This window comes from Nomascus leucogenys, chromosome 6, assembly GCF_006542625.1.
Source record: "Nomascus leucogenys isolate Asia chromosome 6, Asia_NLE_v1, whole genome shotgun sequence".
NCBI classification, from domain to species: domain Eukaryota; kingdom Metazoa; phylum Chordata; class Mammalia; order Primates; family Hylobatidae; genus Nomascus; species Nomascus leucogenys.
Window position 1 is genome coordinate 120,371,623 of NC_044386.1, and position 21,153 is coordinate 120,392,775.

General features: G+C 48.7%; 1 protein-coding gene across 1 annotated transcript in view; it reads left to right on the plus strand.

Annotated features, from left to right (window-relative positions):
• The window catches only part of ADAMTS17 (ADAM metallopeptidase with thrombospondin type 1 motif 17), a 361,941-nt gene that overhangs the window by 205,969 nt on the left and 134,819 nt on the right, over positions 1 to 21,153 (plus strand). Inside the window, exons 11-13 of the mRNA XM_030813849.1 lie at positions 447 to 548; positions 1,615 to 1,760; positions 16,833 to 16,999. Coding sequence (XP_030669709.1) covers positions 447 to 548; positions 1,615 to 1,760; positions 16,833 to 16,999 — 415 coding nt within the window. The remainder of the gene's footprint in view (positions 1 to 446; positions 549 to 1,614; positions 1,761 to 16,832; positions 17,000 to 21,153) is intronic.

Consider the following 21,153-nt stretch of genomic DNA (forward strand, 5'->3'; position numbering starts at 1 on the left):
CCTCTTCCAGCAAGCCCTCCCTGATGAGGTTTAGTTAGATCTTTTTGCTGTGTGCCCTAGACAGCCCCTGGGTATCTGCCTCACCCCTCACTGCTGTAAATGGAAGATATCTGTTTGCTCATCACTCCTGGGAGGCAGGGGCTGCTGCTCCTGGCCGGGGCTGTGCCTCTGATATCTCCCAGGCCCTTGGTGGTTGTTGGAGCTGTTGAACTCAACTCCGTGAGACAAGCCCTCCTAGGAGTAAGTGCACAGAATTTTGTCGTGCTAAATGAGCCAGTTCAAGTGATGCACTGATATTTTGGACATACAGACTTATGACCCTCTGGCTTCCCCACACGTTTCGAATCCCGAATTTGAAACAGTGGTGGGGCCACACCTCTGACCCCAGCTGTGACCTGTGGGTGTGGGTGTTCTCCACAATTATGGTTCCTTTCCTTGTCCTGCAGCATCTGATGTGCGCTGGACTGTGGTGCCTGGTAGAAGGAGACACGTCCTGCAAGACCAAGCTGGACCCTCCCCTGGATGGCACCGAGTGTGGGGCAGACAAGGTAACCTCGGTAACCTCTGGCTTCCCACTGCCCCCAGCAGGCAGCTCCACATCTCGCAGGCAACTGGCATCTCTTCTGAAACACAATCTGTTCTCTACTTAGGAGCCCCTGAAACATCCCTCAGGCACCACAGAAATGCCCATGGATCCCACTCCGGGCACAGAGTGGTGCCTACATCACCTCATTCCTTTTTCTTATAAGATACAGGCATCATTTACTTAATATTTTTGTTAGATTAACTCCTTTCATCATGTGAGGAAATTTACCTAAAAGGAACACTTTCACCAGTATATTTTAAATGGAAAAACAACATCACCTGCCATACACAGTAGGCGCTCGTAAAAATAATTCAGTGAGAACAGTATTATCCAATTCTAGCTAAATGTTGAGAGAATGAGCCTGTTCCTCATGTGCAGGAGAGATGGGGAGGTGTTAGAGAGAAGGAGTGTTCAGGACCTGCAGCCGCAGGACCTGTCTCCAGTCTTCTTGCAAGAATTGAAAGAGTTGAAAAGGAAGTCAAGTTTTGCTCTGATGCCGTGATTGGGAACCACAAAAATCACATCTAGCACCTCAGGGTATGTGCTCTGCACTTCGAGAAATTGTTTTATAGGGCTGGCCTTGAGTTATCCTCAGAAAGAACCAAGGTTCCCTCATGTGGAGCTGGCTGTGTCATTGCCAAGCAGCAAACCCAACTCTCAAGTTCAAAACCTCAACGGGGACATGCCGCCTCCCGGCAAGAAACGCACTCACGTCAAAGTTTGCAGAAGCGCAGGTCTCTTCGTGAGCCATGTGGATTAATCCTTTCCCTGGGATTGAGAAAATCCCAGTGGGGCACATCCATCTGAAAGTTGAGGGCAAAATCCAAACCCTACAGGGATGTGAGTGTCAGTTTGAGTAAGTTAGGCATGTCACTAAAATTAGCAAACATGCAAACCCTGAAATAGACTGTACTTTTATGTAAATTTAGCAAATGGGTTGTTGGCAGCATGGCATTTTGGGGCCTGGCGGGCTGGAGTGAGCAGCTTTGCTGAGTGCCTGGGCCCCGGCCCTCCCCGCTGTGTTTCAGTGGTGCCGCGCGGGGGAGTGCGTGAGCAAGACGCCCATCCCGGAGCATGTGGATGGAGACTGGAGCCCGTGGGGCGCCTGGAGCATGTGCAGCCGAACATGTGGGACGGGAGCCCGCTTCCGGCAGAGGAAATGTGACAACCCCCCGTAAGTCCCCTGACCGGCCATACCCCAACGTGCCACGATTGGAGTTTCCCACCAGCAGCTCTCGCTGCCTCACACAAAGCAGGGTCTGTCTCCCGCTGAGCATTAGAAGATAAAGAAAATGAAACCGAGCCAAGGTCCAGGGTGCAGGGGCCTCGTGTGTGTCAAATGACATCTCAGCTTAAATTGCTCTTTCTGTGAACATGGCTACAGTGGAGTCTGGGATGAGCTGACTTCCTCATTCCTTCCCTGGGCCCCAGTGGAAAGGTTTTCGGAGACGGCTGTATTACAGTTCCTCCAGCCTGCCCGTGGTTTACCAAGGCTGGGGTCATTCCACATTGGCTGGCTGCTGATGTGGGAGCAGCCTGGTGGGTCATGAGTCACAGAGTATCTGGGTTCAGCTGTCTTCCTCATCCTAATATTTTTCATGGGTCCTCCTATAACTATTAGGAAAAAAGTGTTTTAGTTTTTTTTTCTTTGGCTTCTTTTTATTGACTCTAATGACACCATAACCTTACCTGTTCACCTTTGTACATTTGTTCCACGAAACTCAGGGATCGATTTTGGGCTCAATGATGATAATTCCATCACCACAGATTTTTCCCTTGTCTTCTTGAAGTTTCCCATTTCTTTCTTTTTTTTTTTCATACTTTAAGTTCTGGGGTACACATGCAGAATGTGCAGGTTTGTTCCATAGGTATACGCATGCCATGGTGGTTTGCTGCACCCATCAACCCATCACCTATATTAGGTAATTCTCCTAATGTTATCCCTTCCCTTGCCCCTCAACCCCCCGACAGGCCCCAGTGTGTGATGTTCCCCTCCCTGTGTCCACGTGTTCTCGTTGTTCAGCGCCCACTTACGAGTGAGAACATGTGGTGTTTGGTTTTCTGTTCTTGTGTTAGTTTGCTGAGAATGATGGTTTCCAGCTTCATCCATGTCCCTGCAAAGGACATGAACCTGTCCTTTTTTATGGCTGCATAGTACTCCATGCTGTATATGTGCCACATTTTCTTTATCCAGTCTATCATTGATGGGCATTTGGGTTGGTCCCAAGTCTTTGCTGTTGTGAATAGTGCCACAATAAGCATACGTGTGCGTGTGTCTTTACGGTAGAATGATTTGTAATCCTTGGGTATATACCCAGCCATGGGATCGCTGGGTCAAATGAAGCTTCCCATTTCTTACCATTTCTTTTAATGATCTGTTTTATGCCTTGTGAGTCAGCAGTTGCAGCACATCAATTTTGAAAACAAGTTCTAAATAATGACTATAAAGAAATCCCCACAATTAAGTCCTGTTGATGGATAATTAGCAAATGCTTTTTAAACATTTAAACATTTAACTTTTAAACTTTTAAACATGTAAACATTTTAGCAAATGTTTAAAAATTCTGATGCCCAGATCATACCCCAGACTGATCAGATCACAGAGCACTAAGGGTGGGACCCAGGAATTGGATATTTTATCTTCCCAGGTGACTCCAACAGCAGCCAATGTTGGAACCTCTGGATTAAAGGAAGGATTATGCTCCTAGTTTAGTCGGTGACAGGAACACCATTTTCCCAGCAATATTATAAGAATTGGCATTACGTATTAATTATGTCTTATTAAAACATTTCCCTCTAGCACCCAGCAGAGTGCCGGGCACATAGTAGGTGTTTAGTCTGTTAGGAATGACTTTTTTTTTTTTTCTTTTTGAGATGGAGCCTCACTCTGTCACCCAGGCTGGAATGCAATGGTGCAGTCTTGGCTCACTGCAACCTCTGCCTCCCTGGTTCAAGTGATTCTCCTGCCTCAGCCTCCCAAGTAGCTGGGATTACAGAAGTATGCCACAACTCCCAGCTACTTTTTGTATTTTTAGTAGGGAAGATGGGGTTTTGCCATGTTGCCAGGCTGGTCTCGAACTCCTGACCTCACGTGATCCGCTCCTTCTGCCTCCCAAAATGCTGGGATTACAGGCGTGAGCCACTATGCCCAACCCAGGAATGACTTCTTAATTAAGGGCATAGATGGGTAGATGATTAGAAACCCTGTTTAGCTAAATGGTGGGAAATTAATACGTGGTTGCAGCTTTTGCATTACTCTATGTTGAAGTTAATAGTTTGGATTCTGGCCCCATGAAGAGAGGGTTGGGTTTGGAGTCATGGCATTGGGCCTGACCTTGTTGGTTAATGGTCACGTGACCTCAAGACTCTTCTGTTCCCTGGCCTTAGTTCTGCCCACTAGAGGGAGCTGACACGGTAGAGTGGGAAGAGCCAGGCTTCAAAGCTAGGACAGACAAATCTTCAAATCTTCAAATCCCAGCATGAGGACTTTTTTTTTTTTTTTTTGAGATGGAGTTTCGCTCTTGTTGCCCAGGCTGGAGTGCAATGGCACGATCTCAGCTCATCACAGCCTCCACCTCCTGGGTTCAAGTGATTCTCCTGCCTTAGCCTTCCGAGTAGCTGGGATTACAGCCATGCGCCACCACACTCGGCTAATTTTGTAATTTTAGTAGAGACGGGGTTTCTCCATGTTGGTCGGGCTGGTCTCGAACTCCTGACCTCAGGTGATCTGCCCGCCTTGTCCTCCCAAAGTGCTGGGATTACAGGTGTAAGCCACTGTGCCTGGCTGCCAGCATGACTTCTTGTAGCGCTGACGGCTGTTACTTGTCTCTTCATCCAAAACTTGGAAGAATTCATGGGAATGCTCAGAAAGTCCTTGGCGTGTATTTAATAAGCAGCCCCTCTTGTTATTAGCACTCATGGAAGAACGGGGATGGTACCAGTTGCCTTTCCCTGCCTAAGGCTTTGTTAAGTGCAGAGTGAAATTGGCAGGGGTTGTGGTTGTCATGGGTGCTCCACGTTTGTGATTGGAGTTTGTGGGTCCTAGTGGAAGACTGGTCTTCTTAGCACGTTATGTGTCTTATCTCTTAACAGGTGGCACCCAGTAAACATCATAGCAGGAGGATATCAGAACCTCTGAATGCCTGAAGTAGCCAGTGTCCTGAGACTGTCAACATTTAAATTGTCTCTAGGCGAGGGCAACACTTGCAAGAATAAGCAGTTATCAATGCTATGCAAATGCCGTAGGTGCCTCTTTGAAGGGAACTGGTGTTGTCCGCCTTCTTGGGATGACATGAGCTAGGGCTTCCCCAGCATTGGTAGCCCGAAGACAAGGCTTTCCAGAGCTTTTTGCCTTCATGTCTTGGCGGGACCCCTGTCACCATCTGAACTGCTTCCTGCCCTGCCCACCCGTGGTTGCTGTGGGCTACCGCAGGGGCATTTTCTCTGGGAGGATCCTAAACACCAGCCATTCAGACAGCTGCGTTGGTATACTCTCGCTGGCCTGCCCTGCCATGAGCTTTCTAGTACTGGGATTCTCACCCCATTCCTCCAGGCCCCGTGGCCCCGGGAGAGGGGCTGTTCTGTAAATCACAAAGTTGTAAAAATCTTTCACTCTTCTTCTTCATCAGGTCCTCCCTCTGCCTCGCCCTCATAGTCATGGCTGTTCTCTCCCTTGCTTTTTCCTGTATGTTATCATTGAGGAATGGGAGAATTTGCAGGGCCTCGGTGCACAGACAGCTGAGGGTTTGTGGATCTCAGCACATAGGATTGTTGCAGTCATCGATGTACCTTCACCTCCAGTCTCTGTTGTCCAGCAGCGTCATCCTGTGGGGCAGGGCGATGGCAGAAGGAACAGAAAGAGCCTGCAGCATTCTCACTCCTCCCAGCCGCACGCCCTTTCCTGGTGAAGCTTTTCCAACGTGAAGCCTTCAGTAAACCTTGCCAGGGCCTGAACTCTGCTAGGTGTGGGCCTGCAGTGAGAAGCAAAGACAGATCAAATCCCTGCCTACCCACAAGGGTTGCAGTCCCACCAACTCCTCTTGGTTCTCTCCCAGACACTTCAAACAGGACCCTTTCTAAACTGGGACCTCTACTCCTAGCTCCCCTCTCCCCTCTCAGTAAATAGCACCACCATCCTTGCATTGCTTGAGTCCAAAGCCCCTGAGTCCATGCAGCTTCCTCTTACATCCTTTCTGCCTCCTCCGCGTCTGGTCATGAGCAGGGTGGTGAATGCAGCAGACCTGCACCATGCGCCGGGTTCCCTTAGGCATTTATGTAGGAAGTTATTGAATGCAGCCCTGTGGGAGAGGTATTATTTTTATCTTCATTGTACAGAAAAACCGTATCGGGGGCCGAGCCCAGTGGCTGATGCCTGTAATCCCAGCACTTTGGGAAACTGAGGCGGGTGGATCACCTGAGGTCAGGAGTTCAAGACCAGCCTGGCCATCATGGTGAAACCCTGTCTCTACTACAAGTATGAAAATTAGCCAGGTGCAGTGGCGTGTGCCTGTAATCCCAGCTACACGGGAGGCTGAGGCAGGAGAATCGCTTGAACCCGGGAGGTGGAGTTTGCAGTGAGCTGCGATCACACCACTGTACTCCAGCCTGGGTGACAGAGTGAGACTCCATCCCAAAAAAAAAAAAAAAAAAACAAGAAAAATACAAACAAAAAAAAATAGAATCATATTGAAGTTTGGTAACTTGCCCAAGGTCACACAACGAGGCAGTGGCAGCCCAGGTTTGGAGCCCAGTTCTAGAAACCGGAAGTCCAAAATCAAGGTGTCAGCATAGCTGCTTCCTTCTTGAAACTCCAAGGGTGAATCCATTTCGTGGCTCCTGGCAACCCTTGGCCTTCCCTGGCTTGGAGGCGCATCACCTCCATCTCTGCCTCTGACTTCACGTGGTCTCTTCTCTGTGTGTCCCTCTCACCTTTTCTTCCCTTAGAAGAACACTTGTCATTGGATTTAGGGCCCACCCAAATCCAGGACGGTCTCATCTCCAGATCCTTAGCTTAATTACTAAGTCTGCCAAGACGCTTTTGCCAAATAAGGTCTCATTTGCAGGTTCCAAGTGGACCTATCTTTTGAGGCCGAGGGGACCCCCCGTTCAGCCCCCTGCAGCCTCGAAGCCTCCTCTGTGCTCTCAGCCACAGCATTCCAACCCCAGGACCCTCCTCAGTGCCATCTTCCCCTTCCTGAACTTGCCTTTTCCCATCTTTGGGTTTTAATGTAAATGTCTTCTCAAGAGGTCTCTGTCCCTGACAGCCTGCTTAAAATGGGGTGCTGCTTAACTCTCCCTCGGCACCTCTTCCTTACGTTACAGGTGTTGCGACAGCTGTTACTGTTGTTATGTATTTGCTCACTTGTTTTGACTGTGTCCTCCCCACTGGCCTTTGAGCTGAGCTGTGTGCGGGCCCAGGACAGGCCGCACCTGTTTGGACACATGCTGCCTTCTGTGCCTACAGCAGAGCGGCCACTCCATAAAATGTGCTGACTGCCTTCCAGCCTGGACGTGCACTTGCTCCAGAAAACCAATCTCTCTGCAATACCAGTGCCTCCAAAACACATCCCTAATATCATTTTTCCACTGAAATACAAAGGTGATCATCAACGATTAGGCCAAAAGTGGCAGACCACCAGCTAGGCCTCATGCCCTTGTATCATCTCCCCTCGCTGAGACCCAGATGCTATAAATGGCCACATGAGGCCCATCTGTCACCTGTTGTGCCTGCTCTTCTCCAGCAAGGTGGCAGCTCACAGCCTGGGGTGCTTGGCATCACCTTGAGAGCAAGCTTCAACACAGAACCCAGCCTTGTTTTTCCCCAGTAAGAGAAGGGATACGTTTTTGCTCCTATACTATTTGCACCGTGGTAGTCTGTTCGATCTTTCGCAGTGGCAGGGTAGCTCTGTTTTCTGTTGTGAATGAAAACAACATGCTCCTTTTTCCCATGTGGTTTTCTATGGGGTTTCTCGCCTCCACGGATCCAGCCCGGGTGAATGGGAAGAGGCGGGACAGGCCTTGGGTGGGTGGGTTACCAGCCGTCTCGGGGGCTTCCCAAAGAGATGCAGGACGTGGGCGTGTTTTATGAAGTCCAGGCTGCAGCCTCCAGCCTGCTTCTGCAAGATGCCCTGATGTGATGGTTACAAAGCGCAGCTGACCAGGGCCTCGGAGCCAAGCTCTGACGAAAACAACGTCCTCTCCCCGTCTCACTCCTTAAATCACCAGGCCTGCTGCCTAGAGATTTCACAAGGATGTCCCAAACTCACTGCTATGTAGGTCTCAGGCTTGGAACACTCCCACGACCCGCTTCTCACCCCCTTCACTTTATATTCCTGGCTCCGCTCCCTGTCTTCTGCAGCTGGTTTATTCACTGTCCAAAAATACTGGCAAGAGAGTCCCCCCACACACAATTATTGTTTTTAGTCTTGGTCTTCACAGCTCTTGGAATTTTTATCTTTTGCTAGCTGACGTGGAGGCCTTAGGGACCATCCGTGTTTCCAAATCAACTTCCTAGGCCCGTCCTTTCCTGCTATAATTTATGTTGCTGTTGGTGGGAGTTACGTCAAAAGACTGCAAGGTAGAAAATGCATCTCTAATTTACCTTCTGTTACCCCTCGACAGTTTGTGTGTGGGGAAGAGTGGGGAGGGAGGGGAGAGAAAGGCTCAGATGCACTTGTGTGAAAAGCCAGCTGTATCCCAGCAGATGCAGCATGGGCAGGTGAGTGGAGTGCAGAGCTGGGACACAGCAGGGTCACTACGAGGTGCAGCCCATGTGCACCAGAAAGGGAGAGGAAGGCAGCTATCCTGCTAAGACGGCGGGAGGACGGCTGGTGTAAGGGTATGTGCCTGTAATTGGTTTTTGCTTCCACAGTGAAACCCCATTTGTGTGCTTTCGATGTGCCAGCAATCTGGCATTCATATGGATAATTTTTAAAAATTTAAGTATTCTACACTGAAGCATAAGTTACATGTGTTACTTGGACACTTTTCAGAGGAGGCCTTAAAACTGGGATGTCTGCTGCCCTGAGGGTGCGTTAGCACCTGGGCAGCACTTCTGAAACCCTATGGCTTTGCCCTGCTTCCTTCTCAGAGCTCACAGAGCCAGGGCCCACCAGGGCAGGGACCAGAACTGCCAGCTTTCTACTGAGCGCCCTGTGTCTCTGGATGGTGAAGCTGGTCCGAACTGCTGTTGTGACTTTATCTTCTGGTCTGTCTTCATTTAATACCGCAAACCTGAAAATAAAAAGTGGCATCTTTCTCTTCCAGCCTATCTTGATTCTACTTGTCCATCCACTCTCACAGAAAGGGGCAGATGTTCTGCCACGTGATCCTGTTGACCTCAGCAAACCTTTGCTGCTTCTCTGCTCTGCGCTTGTGTCTATCAAGGCACTGAGGACTCCACTTCAGCAGGAGATGGTCCTTGTTCTGCAGGCGCTTGGGAAATTTGGGGGTAGAGCTCACCTTTCTCTCCACACTTTCAGTTTCTCACCAAAGCCTCTCTACTTTACTCTTTTGCTTATTTTTAAACAAACTTATGAAGGTAGAATATACAAGGAAACACAGCTCCGTGCACAGTATTGCTCATCACGGTCGAGCATGTGTGTTGGGGCGCACGTGCAGATATGTGTCAGTGCGGTAGGAGGGCAGTTGCTGGCCCCTGGGCGTGCGCATGTGTGACCACATAACAGCTGCCAGCTTTGCAGAATGGCTGTGCCATTTCCATTGCCGTGGCTGTGGTGGCTTTCTACTTGCCCATGTCCTCACTGACACCGGTGTTGTCAGTAATTCTCTCTGGTTTTGGCCGTTCTGATGCGTGTGTAGCAGTATCTGGCTGGGGAATTGGTACTTTCCTCATCAACAGTGAGCCATTTGGATATTCTTTTCTTGTGAAGTACCCATGCAAGCCGTTTGGTTTTGTATCTAAGCTTCTATTTTATTCATGTTTAGGAGTCCTAGAACAGGCCTGGCACAGTGGCTCATGCCTATAATCCCAGCACTTCGGGAGGCCAAGGCGGGTGGATCACCTGAGGCCAGGAGTTCATGACTAGGCTGGTCAACATGATGAGACCCCATCTCTATTAAAAATACAAAAAAATTAGCCGGGCATGGTGGCGCACACCTGTAATCTTAGCTACTCAGGAGGCTGACCCACAAGAATCACTTGAACCCAGGAGGCGGAGGTTGTAGTGAGCTGAGATCTTACCACTGCACTCCAGCCTGGACGACAGAGCAAGACTGTGTCCAAAAAAAAAAAAAAAAAAAGTCCTAGAACAGAAAAACTATTGATTGATAGTAAAAATTCAAATTAAAAGACCCATCACACCCCGATGACTGGTCAGTGAGTCAGGCTTTCCTTCAGGCCTCGTGGTGGCCGATGAGCAGCCCCTCCCAGAGGCAGAGGCGGGGCGTGTGTTCCTGCTGGGTCCTGCTGGGTCCAGGAGCTCTTGCACGCTACATTTCTTCTCTCCACCTCTTGCTCGTCAGCCAAGTGGTTATGTCGCCTGGTGGAGCGTTGATTTCCTCGCCCAAAGGGTGCAGTCAGGAGCACCTTCTGATTCTGTGTGTGGATTTCATGAAGTAATGGTTAGAAGGGCCAGCAAAATGGGGGCCCTCTGGGCGTGTCGGCTGTTTTATGATCACTGTTTATGTGACAGTGCCTCTTGCCTTGAAGTTTCTTCCCGGTCCTCAGGGATCGGTCCTCATTTCAGGATGAGATTGCAACTTGCTGGCTTTCCCCTGGAGGCCTCACGGGACCTCGGAGCCTTGCCATGGAGCCCAGCAGGCCTGCGCCTTCCTGCCCTCACAGGAGAGGCTGAGGGAAAGACCGGACCCGCCTTCAGCTCCTGGGAAGGGATAACTCTATCATGAATCTCTTACATTAACTGTTCTTTATTTTAGCCCTGTCAAGCTGGCTTTCTGTCATTTTAGTCTCCCTAGACGTGTTTTGTTTTTCTCCTTACCGCGTAGCTCAGAGCAACTTCCAGAGTGAGTGAGAGCCCTGCCCTCTGCTCCTGAGACTGTGTGAGGGTGGTCTCTCCAGTTGCTTCTGGGGATTTGGTCCCCTGCTTTACTCGCTGGCCCTGCACACTGTCTGCTGAAGCCCCCGTGTCCACACAATTCAGGCTTCATCCAGCCAGCCCAGTGTGGGGTCCTTGGGAAAGTTGGGGCCTCCTTTGAGTCCTTCCCCAGAACTTCTGTCAGGAAGCCATCTGTGGAAACTGCCAGCCACACCCTCCCCCACGAGGATTCTCCTTCTGTCTTCTCTGTGCCACAGATGGAGGGTGCCTCTTTCTGTTGTCTCAGGACCAAGGTACAGTTGACGCTTGAACAGCCTGGGTTTGAACTGTGCAGGTCCAGTTATACATGGGTTTTTTTTTCTGTCTCTGCTGCTCCCGAGACAGCAAGACCAACTCCTCCTCTTTCTCAGCCAACTCAGCGTGAAGATGATGAGAAGGAAGGCCTTTACGATGACCCACTTCCACTTAATGAGTAGGAAATATATTTTCTCTTCCTTATGATTTTCTTAATAACCTTTTCTTTAGCTGACTTTACTATAAGAATATAGTATAAAACACATATAACCTACAAAACGTTAATTATGTGATCAGTAATGCTTCCGGTTGATAATAGGCTATTAATAGTTAATTTTGGGGGTGTTAAAAGTTATATGTGGATTTTCTACTGCATGTGAGGGGTCAGCATTTCTAACCCCCACATTGTTCAGAGGTCAGCTGCACATGCAGGAGGCTCTTGCTGATGTTACTATAGAGGCCCCGTGTTATAGAGACAGTCATAAAAAATGAAGGAGTGCATGTGGGGTCCTGCCACATAGCAATTGGGGATTATTTAGGTAGAAAATTGTGTACCTGGTGGATTACTTCTCTCCTTTCTCATGTTGTTCAAAATAATGACTTAAAACGGAAGAAAATCAGTTCCTTTGGTCATATTTTTTAATCAGGGAAAGTTCAAGGAAATATTAGCTATAGCAGGTGGCTGGAGTAATGGTAACTTACTAAGAGGTAAAGAGAACTCTAAAGAATACAGGAAGAGCAGATGCAGGTAGCATCCTGTGTCTTTAGGTCTGAGGCAGAGCACCCAAGGAAGGAACAAATCTGTATGACAGTGACCCACACACAGCTACTGTGAAGGACAGACAGTAGCTGCTACCACAGTTTTGTCCAGGGGCGAAATTCCTTGGACCTTGTTAGAGAGGGTGCATCTGGGGCCCACTGAATGAGGGAGAGGCTTGTAGAGGTTCTGGACTGGTGGAACTCTCTGGGAAGCCACATGTAGGATGTCAGGGAAAGGTTCCAAGGGAAGAAACTGCATCTCCAACTGGGATAGGAATCTATCCAAAGAGTTGGTGTGCTTAGAAGCTTACCCACTGGAGTACGGGAGAATGCTGTACACAGGGAGGTGGAATGCATCACAGGCCACTAAAGAAGCATGCTGAGAGAAGCCACATACCAGGACCAGGGAGAAAAGCCTGTTCCTCCTCCATTCAGGTTACATCTAGTATCCTTTCATTTGAACTTGAAGGACTCCCTTTAGCATTTATTGTAATGCAGGTCCATTGGTAACAAACTTTCTCCATTTTTTGTTTATCTGGGAACGTGTTAATTTCCATCTTGATTTTTGAGGGACAGTTACATGGATATAGAGTTCTTGCTTGACGGTTCTGTTCTTAGGCACTTTAAGTATATAAGCACACTTCTTTCTGGCCTTCAAGGTTTCTGGTGAGAAATTGGCTAATAATCTTGTTGAAGATCCCTTGTATGGGATATGTCACTTCTGTCTTGGTGCTTTCAAGATTCTCTCTTTGTCTTTTGGCAGTTTAATTATAATGTGTCTTAGTATGGGTCCTTGTATCCTACTTGGAATTTCTCGAGCTTCTTGGATTTATAGAGTCATGTCTTTCTTTACATTTGGAAAGCTTCAGCCATTATTTCTTGAAATAATCTCTTACCCCTTTCTCACTTTTTTCTCCTGAGACTTGCTTAGTGCATACATTGATCAACTTGATGGTGTCCCACAGATGATCTCTGCTTACCTTTCTACATTTTTTTTTCTTTTTACTTCTCAGATTCAGCAATTTCAATTGTCCTATATTCAAGTTTGCTAATTCTTTCTTCTGCCTGCTAAAATCTTCTCTGAACTGGTGTATTTTTCATTTCAATTCTTATACTTTTCAATTCCAAAATTTATCTTTGTTTCCTTAACTTCCATATCTTTATTCTCATTTTGTTTATAGATGGTCTTCCTGTCTTTATCTGTGCCTTCATTTGGTTCCTGAGCATTTTTAAGACAGTCATTTTAAAGTATTTGTCTAGCAAGGCCAACATCTGGATTTCCTCAGGGACAGCCTCTGCCAATACATTCTGTTCTTTTGAATGAACCATACTTTTCTGTTTGTATGCCTTGTGATGTTTTCATGAAAAACTAGACATTCAAATCTTAGAATGCAGTAACTCTAGAAATAGATTCTACCCCTTCCCCAGGGTGTTTTGTTTTGTTTTGATTTGTTTTATGATTTAGTGGTATCTCTGGATCAGGAATCAACCTGAAGTGAAAGCTTAAGATCTTATCAGGTCTTTTTTGAACCTGTATCTTTTCCTAGCCATTCTTGGTGGCTTTCTAAGTTCTCCTAGATGAAGTTGCTTTTAAATGTCTTTGTGCTTAAATGTCTGGCTCCTAAAAGGATAAAGGGGGGAAATCCCCTGGAAGCCACTTCACCTGGTGGAGGTTACAGCAACGTCAGCCACCTTCTGCATCTGCACCGTAACAACTGAAAGTAGCAATCAACAGTCAGAACATAGAAACCAGATATTTGGAAGATAAGGTTCTTACTGCTCACCCTGACTCCAGAAAGTTGCAACAGGAGCACAGACATAGCTGCCTGCCTTGGGGGTGAAGGATGGGCAGTAACTGTTACCACACTAAAGGCTGAAATTGAGCAAAATTAACTGAAATTGACCTGGCTTTCCCCTGAAAGCTGCAAGCTTTCAAGTAGACTGCAGAGTTTTAATAGTTTCTTCAGATAATTTTTGCCAGTATGATTATTGTCTGGATGGAGAAATGGATTCCTGGTGCTTCCTCCTCAGCTCTCTTCCCTGACATCATTCCCTGTGTTGGCCATTTTAAGATAGGCTCTGATAATACAGTTCACTTCAGTCTAGTGCTTATTGAAGACCATCCTATGCAATGCTCTCTGCTGAGAACACAGAACCCAGATATTTGGAAGATAAGATCCTTCCAGATAAGAGGAACAGGAGGAAGACAGCTCTTCATTCCATAAGGTTGGTGGTAAGCAGCATAGCAGAGACCCAGACAAGATTTGAAGATGCTCCAGGTAGGAAGGAAAAACAGGGCGGAGGTGGCCTCAAAGATGGACAGAGGGTTAGGAGGTGGGAAGTGGGGATTACGGGGCCTGTGAGCTAGATAAGGGGCCACATAGAGACTGCCTGTTGGAGACGTTGTCAGGGAGAAGCAGCAGCATAAGCAGATGTGGAGGGAGGTGTGCCGAGGCACGTGTGGTATCCTATGTGCTTCGCCTCCAGACCCACTTTCTTCTGGATCCAGTTCTCTTACATCATATCACGTCACATCTCCTCTCCACCTCCTCACTGTCAGGGGTGAAGGTAATTGTTGTACGTGGGTTAGGCAGATGTAAAACTGGAGAAATCAGCTACTGGAAAGGGAGGAAACTGAAGCATAAAAGGAAGCTCAATAACAACTCAGGAAGTTAATCACATGTTCACCAATCGCAGTCTATACTCAAGTGTGTAGGAAATGGAGCTTTCTTTATTCTTCTACAAACCCACCTAATTTGTATTTTTCTACTCCCTTCCAGTCCCTATTGTGTTCCTCGTGACTTCAGTGTCTGTCCTGCTTTCCCTTAGTCTGCGTCTAAGTTCCGCGAGGAGCCTCTGGTCCTTGTGTCACCCAGTTCCTTAGTTTCCCTGGGGCTGCCATAACAAAGGACCCCCAACCGGGTGCCTTCAGCAACCGGAAGTTATTGTCATACAGTCCTGGCAGCTGGAAGTGCAAATCAGGGTGTCGACAGGGCTGGTTTCTCCTGAGCATTGTGAGGGAGAATCTGTTCCAGGCCTCTCTCCCAGCTTCTGGTGGCTTGCTGACAATGTTTGACATTCTTTATGTGTCTCTCTGCCTCTGTGTGTGTGTGTGTGTGTGTGTGTGTGTATTTCCAGATGTCCCTTTTTTATAAGGACACTTCATATAGGATCAGGGGTTCAACCTACTCTAGTATAGCCTCATTTTAACTAATTTTATCTGTGCCCTGTTGGCCCTGTTTCCAGATCGGGTTGCACTCTGAGGCATTAGAGGTTAGGACTTCTGCATAGAGTTTTATAGGGGCCCATTTCAGCTTGAAACGTTGTGTCATGCTGCATCTGCTGCCTCACTCGTTCCTTCTCTGGTGCCCGCTCGTGGGGACTCACTTATTGCCATGGTGATGTTTCTCCTGCTGATCCATGTGGCTCTTGGGGGCCAGCCCCCCTCTGCTCCTTCCACGCCATGTTCCATGGCACAGGATTTGATTCATTCTGTCTGCCAATGATACCTCGCCCAGGCTGCCTGGGGAGGCTGTCTGAGGCCCCTTCTGCCTAAACACACCGTGCAATCATTTCTCTGAAACCGATGCCTCCCTTGCCTTCTAGACAGGAAGCAGAACACAAGGCCCCTCTGTTCTCAGATTCCATAAGCCTTCTAGAGGGTTAGCTGTTGCCTAACTTCAAGACCAGCAGAGCTCAGGGCCCCACTATGGGGCCACCAGTAGGTTTAATCTCTCTAGATCTCTTCTTCTCCTGGGGGAGGGAACTGTTTTCTAGTGTATATGAGGTAGACAGAAGTATGAAAACAGACGTATGAAAGGGGCCTTTCTCCTCAGGATATTTTCGCCAAGACATCTGTGTAGACCAGGAGCTGGCAAAAAAATAAGGCCCGTGGGCCCAGTCTGGCTTACCACCAGGTGTTTATAAAGTTTTATTGGGACACAGCCATGCCTGTTCTTTTACATGTTATCTCTAGCTGCTTTTGTGCCACAGTGGCAGTTGAGTGATTGGAGACTATCTGGCCCACAAAACCAAAACTATTCACTATCCGGCCCTTCACAGAAACATTTTTTCAACCCCTGCTGTAGACCTTTATGACACAAAAGCCCAAAGGCTTCTTCCCTCTTCTGCTGTTATATCTCTCCCCTAAAGCAACAATCACAGGGTGGCCTTGCTCTCTGAACATGAAAAATGGCAAAGGAAGAAAAAGAAATACGCAACATGAAATGGCTAATGTGTCCAGATGACATTTGGCCAACAGGTGTGTGTGATTTGTGGAAATCCATTGAGCAGAACCGTTTGGATGTGTGCCCTTTTCTTTCTTTCATAGACTGAATTTCAATAAAAAGTGCGGGGGGTGGGAGTGGATAAGAAATCTTATTCCATCATGATGACCTTGGCATCATGGAAATGAATGGAACCATTGAGGTTGCCCAGGTTGCCAAGGACACCCTGGGGCCTTGCAGAAGCACAGGGCAGAGCCATGCTTTGCCAGCCAGGCCCTCACACGTGTGGACTTGGCCAGCGAACACAGCCTGGGATTCCAGGATGGCTTAAAACCCCAGCCTCGGCAGAGAGCATCTAGGACCCAAGACCACGCACTGACCATGTGTGGTCTCACGCCTGCCCAGGTAAAGGTAGCACAGCCCAGATCTGACTGGTCTCTACTCAAAGCCCATGAGCAGGTGAACTCATTGTTCTTATTCTTTTCATTATAAAGTAAACGAGCTATGTATTTACTCATCCTGAAACTTAACCTCCAGAGTATACCTGGGGGGCATTTAAAGGTCTTCATTTCAGAGAAGACCCCTGCAGAACACACACACACACTCTCTCCAGAAGTGTCCCTCGGGTTTTCAGTGTTACCCATGGGCAAATTTTAAGTTCAGATGAAGGACGCGATGTGCGGATCTTGCTGAACTCATACTCACTGCCTTCTCTTTCCATATGACCTTGATTTGCAGTTCTCAGATGCACCTTTCAGAGGCCTCACTTAAACATGCCGGCAGTGTGGGTCTGGGATTGTGGGCATTTGGTCTGTAACAGCAGAGAGGGGCTGGCTTTGGAAACCTAGCCCTGCCCCCTTCCCCTCCTCCTCCTGGCGAGAGAGACGGAAACAGCTCTCTTGCTCTTTGGCCGCACCCCCTGGTTAACGCAGACCTTCTTCTTCCTTCTAGCCCTGGGCCTGGAGGCACACACTGCCTGGGTGCCAGTGTAGAACATGCGGTCTGCGAGAACCTGCCCTGCCCCAAGGGTCTGCCCAGCTTCCGGGACCAGCAGTGCCAGGCACACGAGCGGCTGAGCACCAAGAAGAAAGGCCTGCTGACAGCCGTGGTGGTCGATGGTAAAGGCGTATGGCATGTCCTTGTATGGCAGCCTCCCGTCCTCCCCTAGAAACATAAAAACCACCTAGGGAAGCCGGGGGGCGTCCCTTTCCCAAACCAACCCAGCAAGACACTCCAGTCCTCTGCCCGAGTCAGCTGCGGCCCAACTTTGTAAGTTGTGGGGTGGACCTTGAATGACCCAACTCTCTGAGATGTTCCAACTGCAGCTGTTGAAGCAGGCAGCAGGCCAGGTGCATCCTGCAGCCCCATTTATAGCGAGGAGGCTGTGCTGGTATCCTGCCCCTAGCGCCACGTGTGGAGGGACCCAGGACGAGCTGAGGAGACCAAGGCTTTACAGGAGCATCCCGGTGTGTGGGTGTGGCTGCTCTCTGGCTTTCCAATGTGGATGCTTCCCTGTATTGCTTCTCCTGGTTTGTTTTGAATTGTCTCTTAATCCTTGGCTAGGATGTTGGGGGACTTTTTGAGAATAGTTTACACTTGGGAAAGATGATAAGCACAGGTCACATTTTCTTTCCAAGAGCTTTCTCCTGAATCAAGAGGCTCTGCTCCATTGGGCCACTGCAAGCATTTCCGGTAGCTGATGAAGTTCTAGGTGGTGTGTCATGTATACATTTGTAATGTCTGCTTAATTAATGTCCTTAATAGATAAGGGCACCCCAGGGCCCGCTTCAGGGTTGTTGGGTTTGTTTGTTTGTTTTTTGTCACCTAAAACTGTCCTTCTTTAGGAGACAAGACTTTGTGTTATAATGATGACATATGAGCCCGTTTATCGGTATGTCATGTACAAGACACAAGTTAGCTCTACATACATCATCTCATTTAATACGCAAAACAAGCTGTGCAGAAGACGAGAGGGAATGAGGTTATAGGACACCTCTAAGCACCTGCAGCTGACAAGAGGCCAGGGCGGGAGCTGACCCCAGTTCCAGAGCAGTTGACTCACAGAAAATAGGCAGTTATTGTCTGGCTGCCAACACTTGAAGAAGACAGACAGCATGACTTCATGGGTGTGGAGTGAGGGAGCTTGAAGAAGAACCCGGGAAACTGGGCCTGATTTTTAGACAGCCTCAGAAGCGTTTTGCAGAAGAATGAAGTTCTGATGCCAGGTCTTGTGTTTCTTCCCTGTGATGGGAAGAGCCTTTGAAATCTGCCTGTGGCGTTCTGCTGTTGCAAGTTCAAGTGTGCATAGCTGTGTGAAGGTAGGCCCGGGCATCTCTGGAATAGCAGCCTCAGATCTGCAGCTTTTCGTCTAACAGCCGGACCCATCCTCTTTGAGCTGACTCGTAAAGCAACATGTGATGCTCTAAATTGTAGCAGATAACACCAGCCCACTCAGATGAGGACTCATTTAAAAGTATTGGGGAGCCCCTGTCATTGTCCTTTTTTTAAGAAGAACACCACCTTCGGGGACCGTGTAATGTAGCTGCGCCATTGGCTCGCCAGCAGAATTCAAGAGAAACACGGCCTTTGCACCCTGAACTTTCCCTGCAGATGAGGGAGAGAAGAGACCTGAGTGCAGCTGGAGCCGTGCACTTGCACAGGGGCCTTTGCCTCTCTCCACCTGGCTGTGAGTCAGATGCAGGAGGTGGCAGGAGGCTTCCCGCTGTGTCAGGCACACGCGGACCCCTAATTGGAAGCAAGAGAGCTGCCATTTGGTTCTCATGAGAAGCAGCCTTGAGTCTGAACCTTCGGCTTTCCCCAGCATGCCGGATAAAGATGCTTTTAGACTCTTCTTTACTGTCCGCTCCCACTTTGCAGGAGCAAGAAGAGGTCAGGTCTGGGACAGATTCACGCTCTTCAAATTTCAGCTCGACTTTGTGCACCAAGTTGTTCTTTCCTTGGTTGCCTGCTTCGGTTTTCAATGCTCCCGTCTCATTTATTCAACACAGAAATCCCACTTAAATGTCTGTTTTTCCACAGATTTCTCCAAGTCCAGATTACGCGTCTGTTTTCCTTCTGACCGCTTTTGGATGGCTGGACTCTTTCGTTGCCTTATCACCCCAGTGGCTGGGAGTTGAGTTTGCCGAGATCCTCCACCCAGGAAGCCTTGCGGTGTGGCTCTTTGGGGAGCTGCTTGGATTGGGAATGTGACCTTTCATCCACTTACTTTCTGTTTCTCTCTGCCTAAGTCCTAAGTTATTGTCACTAGAGTGCCACCGCCTTTGATCTGAAAAGAGCAGCCCTGTTTGGTAAGGACAGCTAGCAGGCAGTAAGTATCTCGCGTGTGAAGGAGAGACCCCACGCTCGGGGCTTTGCACAGGTGGCTCGACACATCCTGCTCTGGGGTAGAATCGCCCTGACTTCTTGCATCTGCAGTTTCATTTCTCTCTCGAATACCCACAGAAGGCAGCATTTTTAAAAGGAGCATTTCATCAAGGGTAAAAACAAAATAATAAATGGCCAATTTAGAAGGCAGGAGGGGAATACGGATTGTAAGTGTTCCTCTGAAAACTCCATTTATAAAAGGCACAGTTCTAGCTGAGCCGTGACAGGAACGATCCCTGTGGTTGGGCTCCGGGTTCTTCTGAAGCCCATTATGACTGCCCTATTCATAGCAGTGCTATCGCTGCGGAATTCGTTGGCGAGTGACGCACAGTTCAAAAGAAGGAAAGCTGTATTTTTTTTTTCTTTTTTTTCTCTCCCTTTTTAAAAAAAAAAAAAAAAAGAATTCTTGCAGAGGTAGATTTTCCAAGGGAGGATTCAGGACCACAAATCCATCCCACCTCCAAAGGAAGACAAAGACCCTCCTTAGAAAATATTTCTAAGTGGAAAAGCCTTTAGACACACCCATGAGGTGGCCCCCTGCCAAACCCACCCCGTCTCTGCTTTTCCCGTGGAATCTCATTGAAGTGGAAACCTTCAAGGGTTCAGTCCTCCCTGCCCAGGCCAGCAGGCCGCCGGCCCACTGAAGTGTCGGAGAGCTTGGCAAAGGCTGCGTCTGGACGTGGCTGTGCATTCCCAGCTTCTCCTGCCTGGCACAGCAGAACCCCCCAGGTCTGAGCCTCTGTGGGGATGAAGGACGTGATGGTTAGGACTCTGACTACAGCTCCGCCAAGCCAGCTGGGGCTGCTTAATGAAAAGGAGGGAAGCTGCTGCAAAGCTGAAGACGTCAGGACCCTAGCTCCGTGGTCTCTGCAGCTTGCGTTTGGTAGCTACACCCCCATGCACCCACTGCAGACTGGCTTTCTCAGAACTTGTCCATGTACAAGCTGGTAGGGTAGCCCATGGCACCTCTTAGGTAAATCCACATCCCTTATCCAGATCCTTTTGGGCCACATGCAGTTCAAGTTTCAGAGTATTTTGCGTGTTCAAAAGGTAGTAACGGTGCGTCAACCAAATATTTGTATCGCTGGTGGGCTCCAGGAAAGCACCCCATAGTCAGTCACGTGGGTCTGTCCACCAGGTGACCTCATTAAGGGGGATAGTGACACTACTGAGAGCTCACATCAGTCCAGGCTGGTTTTGCTGCCAAATGTGTTTGCCACAAATGGAAGAGAACACATGGTTTTCAGAGCTTTTTGGATTTCTGAATTACATATAAGGGAGTGTAGCCTTCTTCGGGATCCATCAACCATGAGCAGACAGGACGTCTCTGCATCTGAATTTCAGTACTGAGTTCCCAGGAAAGAGACGAGGAATGGACCAGCTGTGGGCAGGTGCTCACTGCTGGTCAAATCCACAGAGGCCTGTCTGCCGGGGACTGATGAAGGGGCCAGGGTGGGCAGCTTTGGGACCAGGAGTCTGAGTAGCCTCCTCAGCATGTGTCCCCCACAGAGGACCAGGGAGAACTTGGATGAGTGCTGTGATGAACTCAAAGCAATGTCTCCACCATACTAAGACCTTCTAACTGCTGGCCTAGAGAGAGGGCAGAGAGACTACTGAGAGCACGAGTGTCCTCTTCACTGCAGAGGAATGTTCCAAACCTCCAGCGGGCACATGTGACCATGTGGTTCCCAAGCTTCTGAGCCCATCTTCCCTGCCCTGCCTGTGACCTCCTCCAGCCAAGCAGAAGTCCTGATGCCAGGCAGGCCAGCAAGAAGCGAGACCGGCCCCAGGCTTTGCAGCGGCAGTCAGAATTCCATCTCAGCACACACCAGCCATGCAGGTGGCACGTTCCAAGCTTCCTTCCTTCAAGTGTGTGGTTGTATAACTT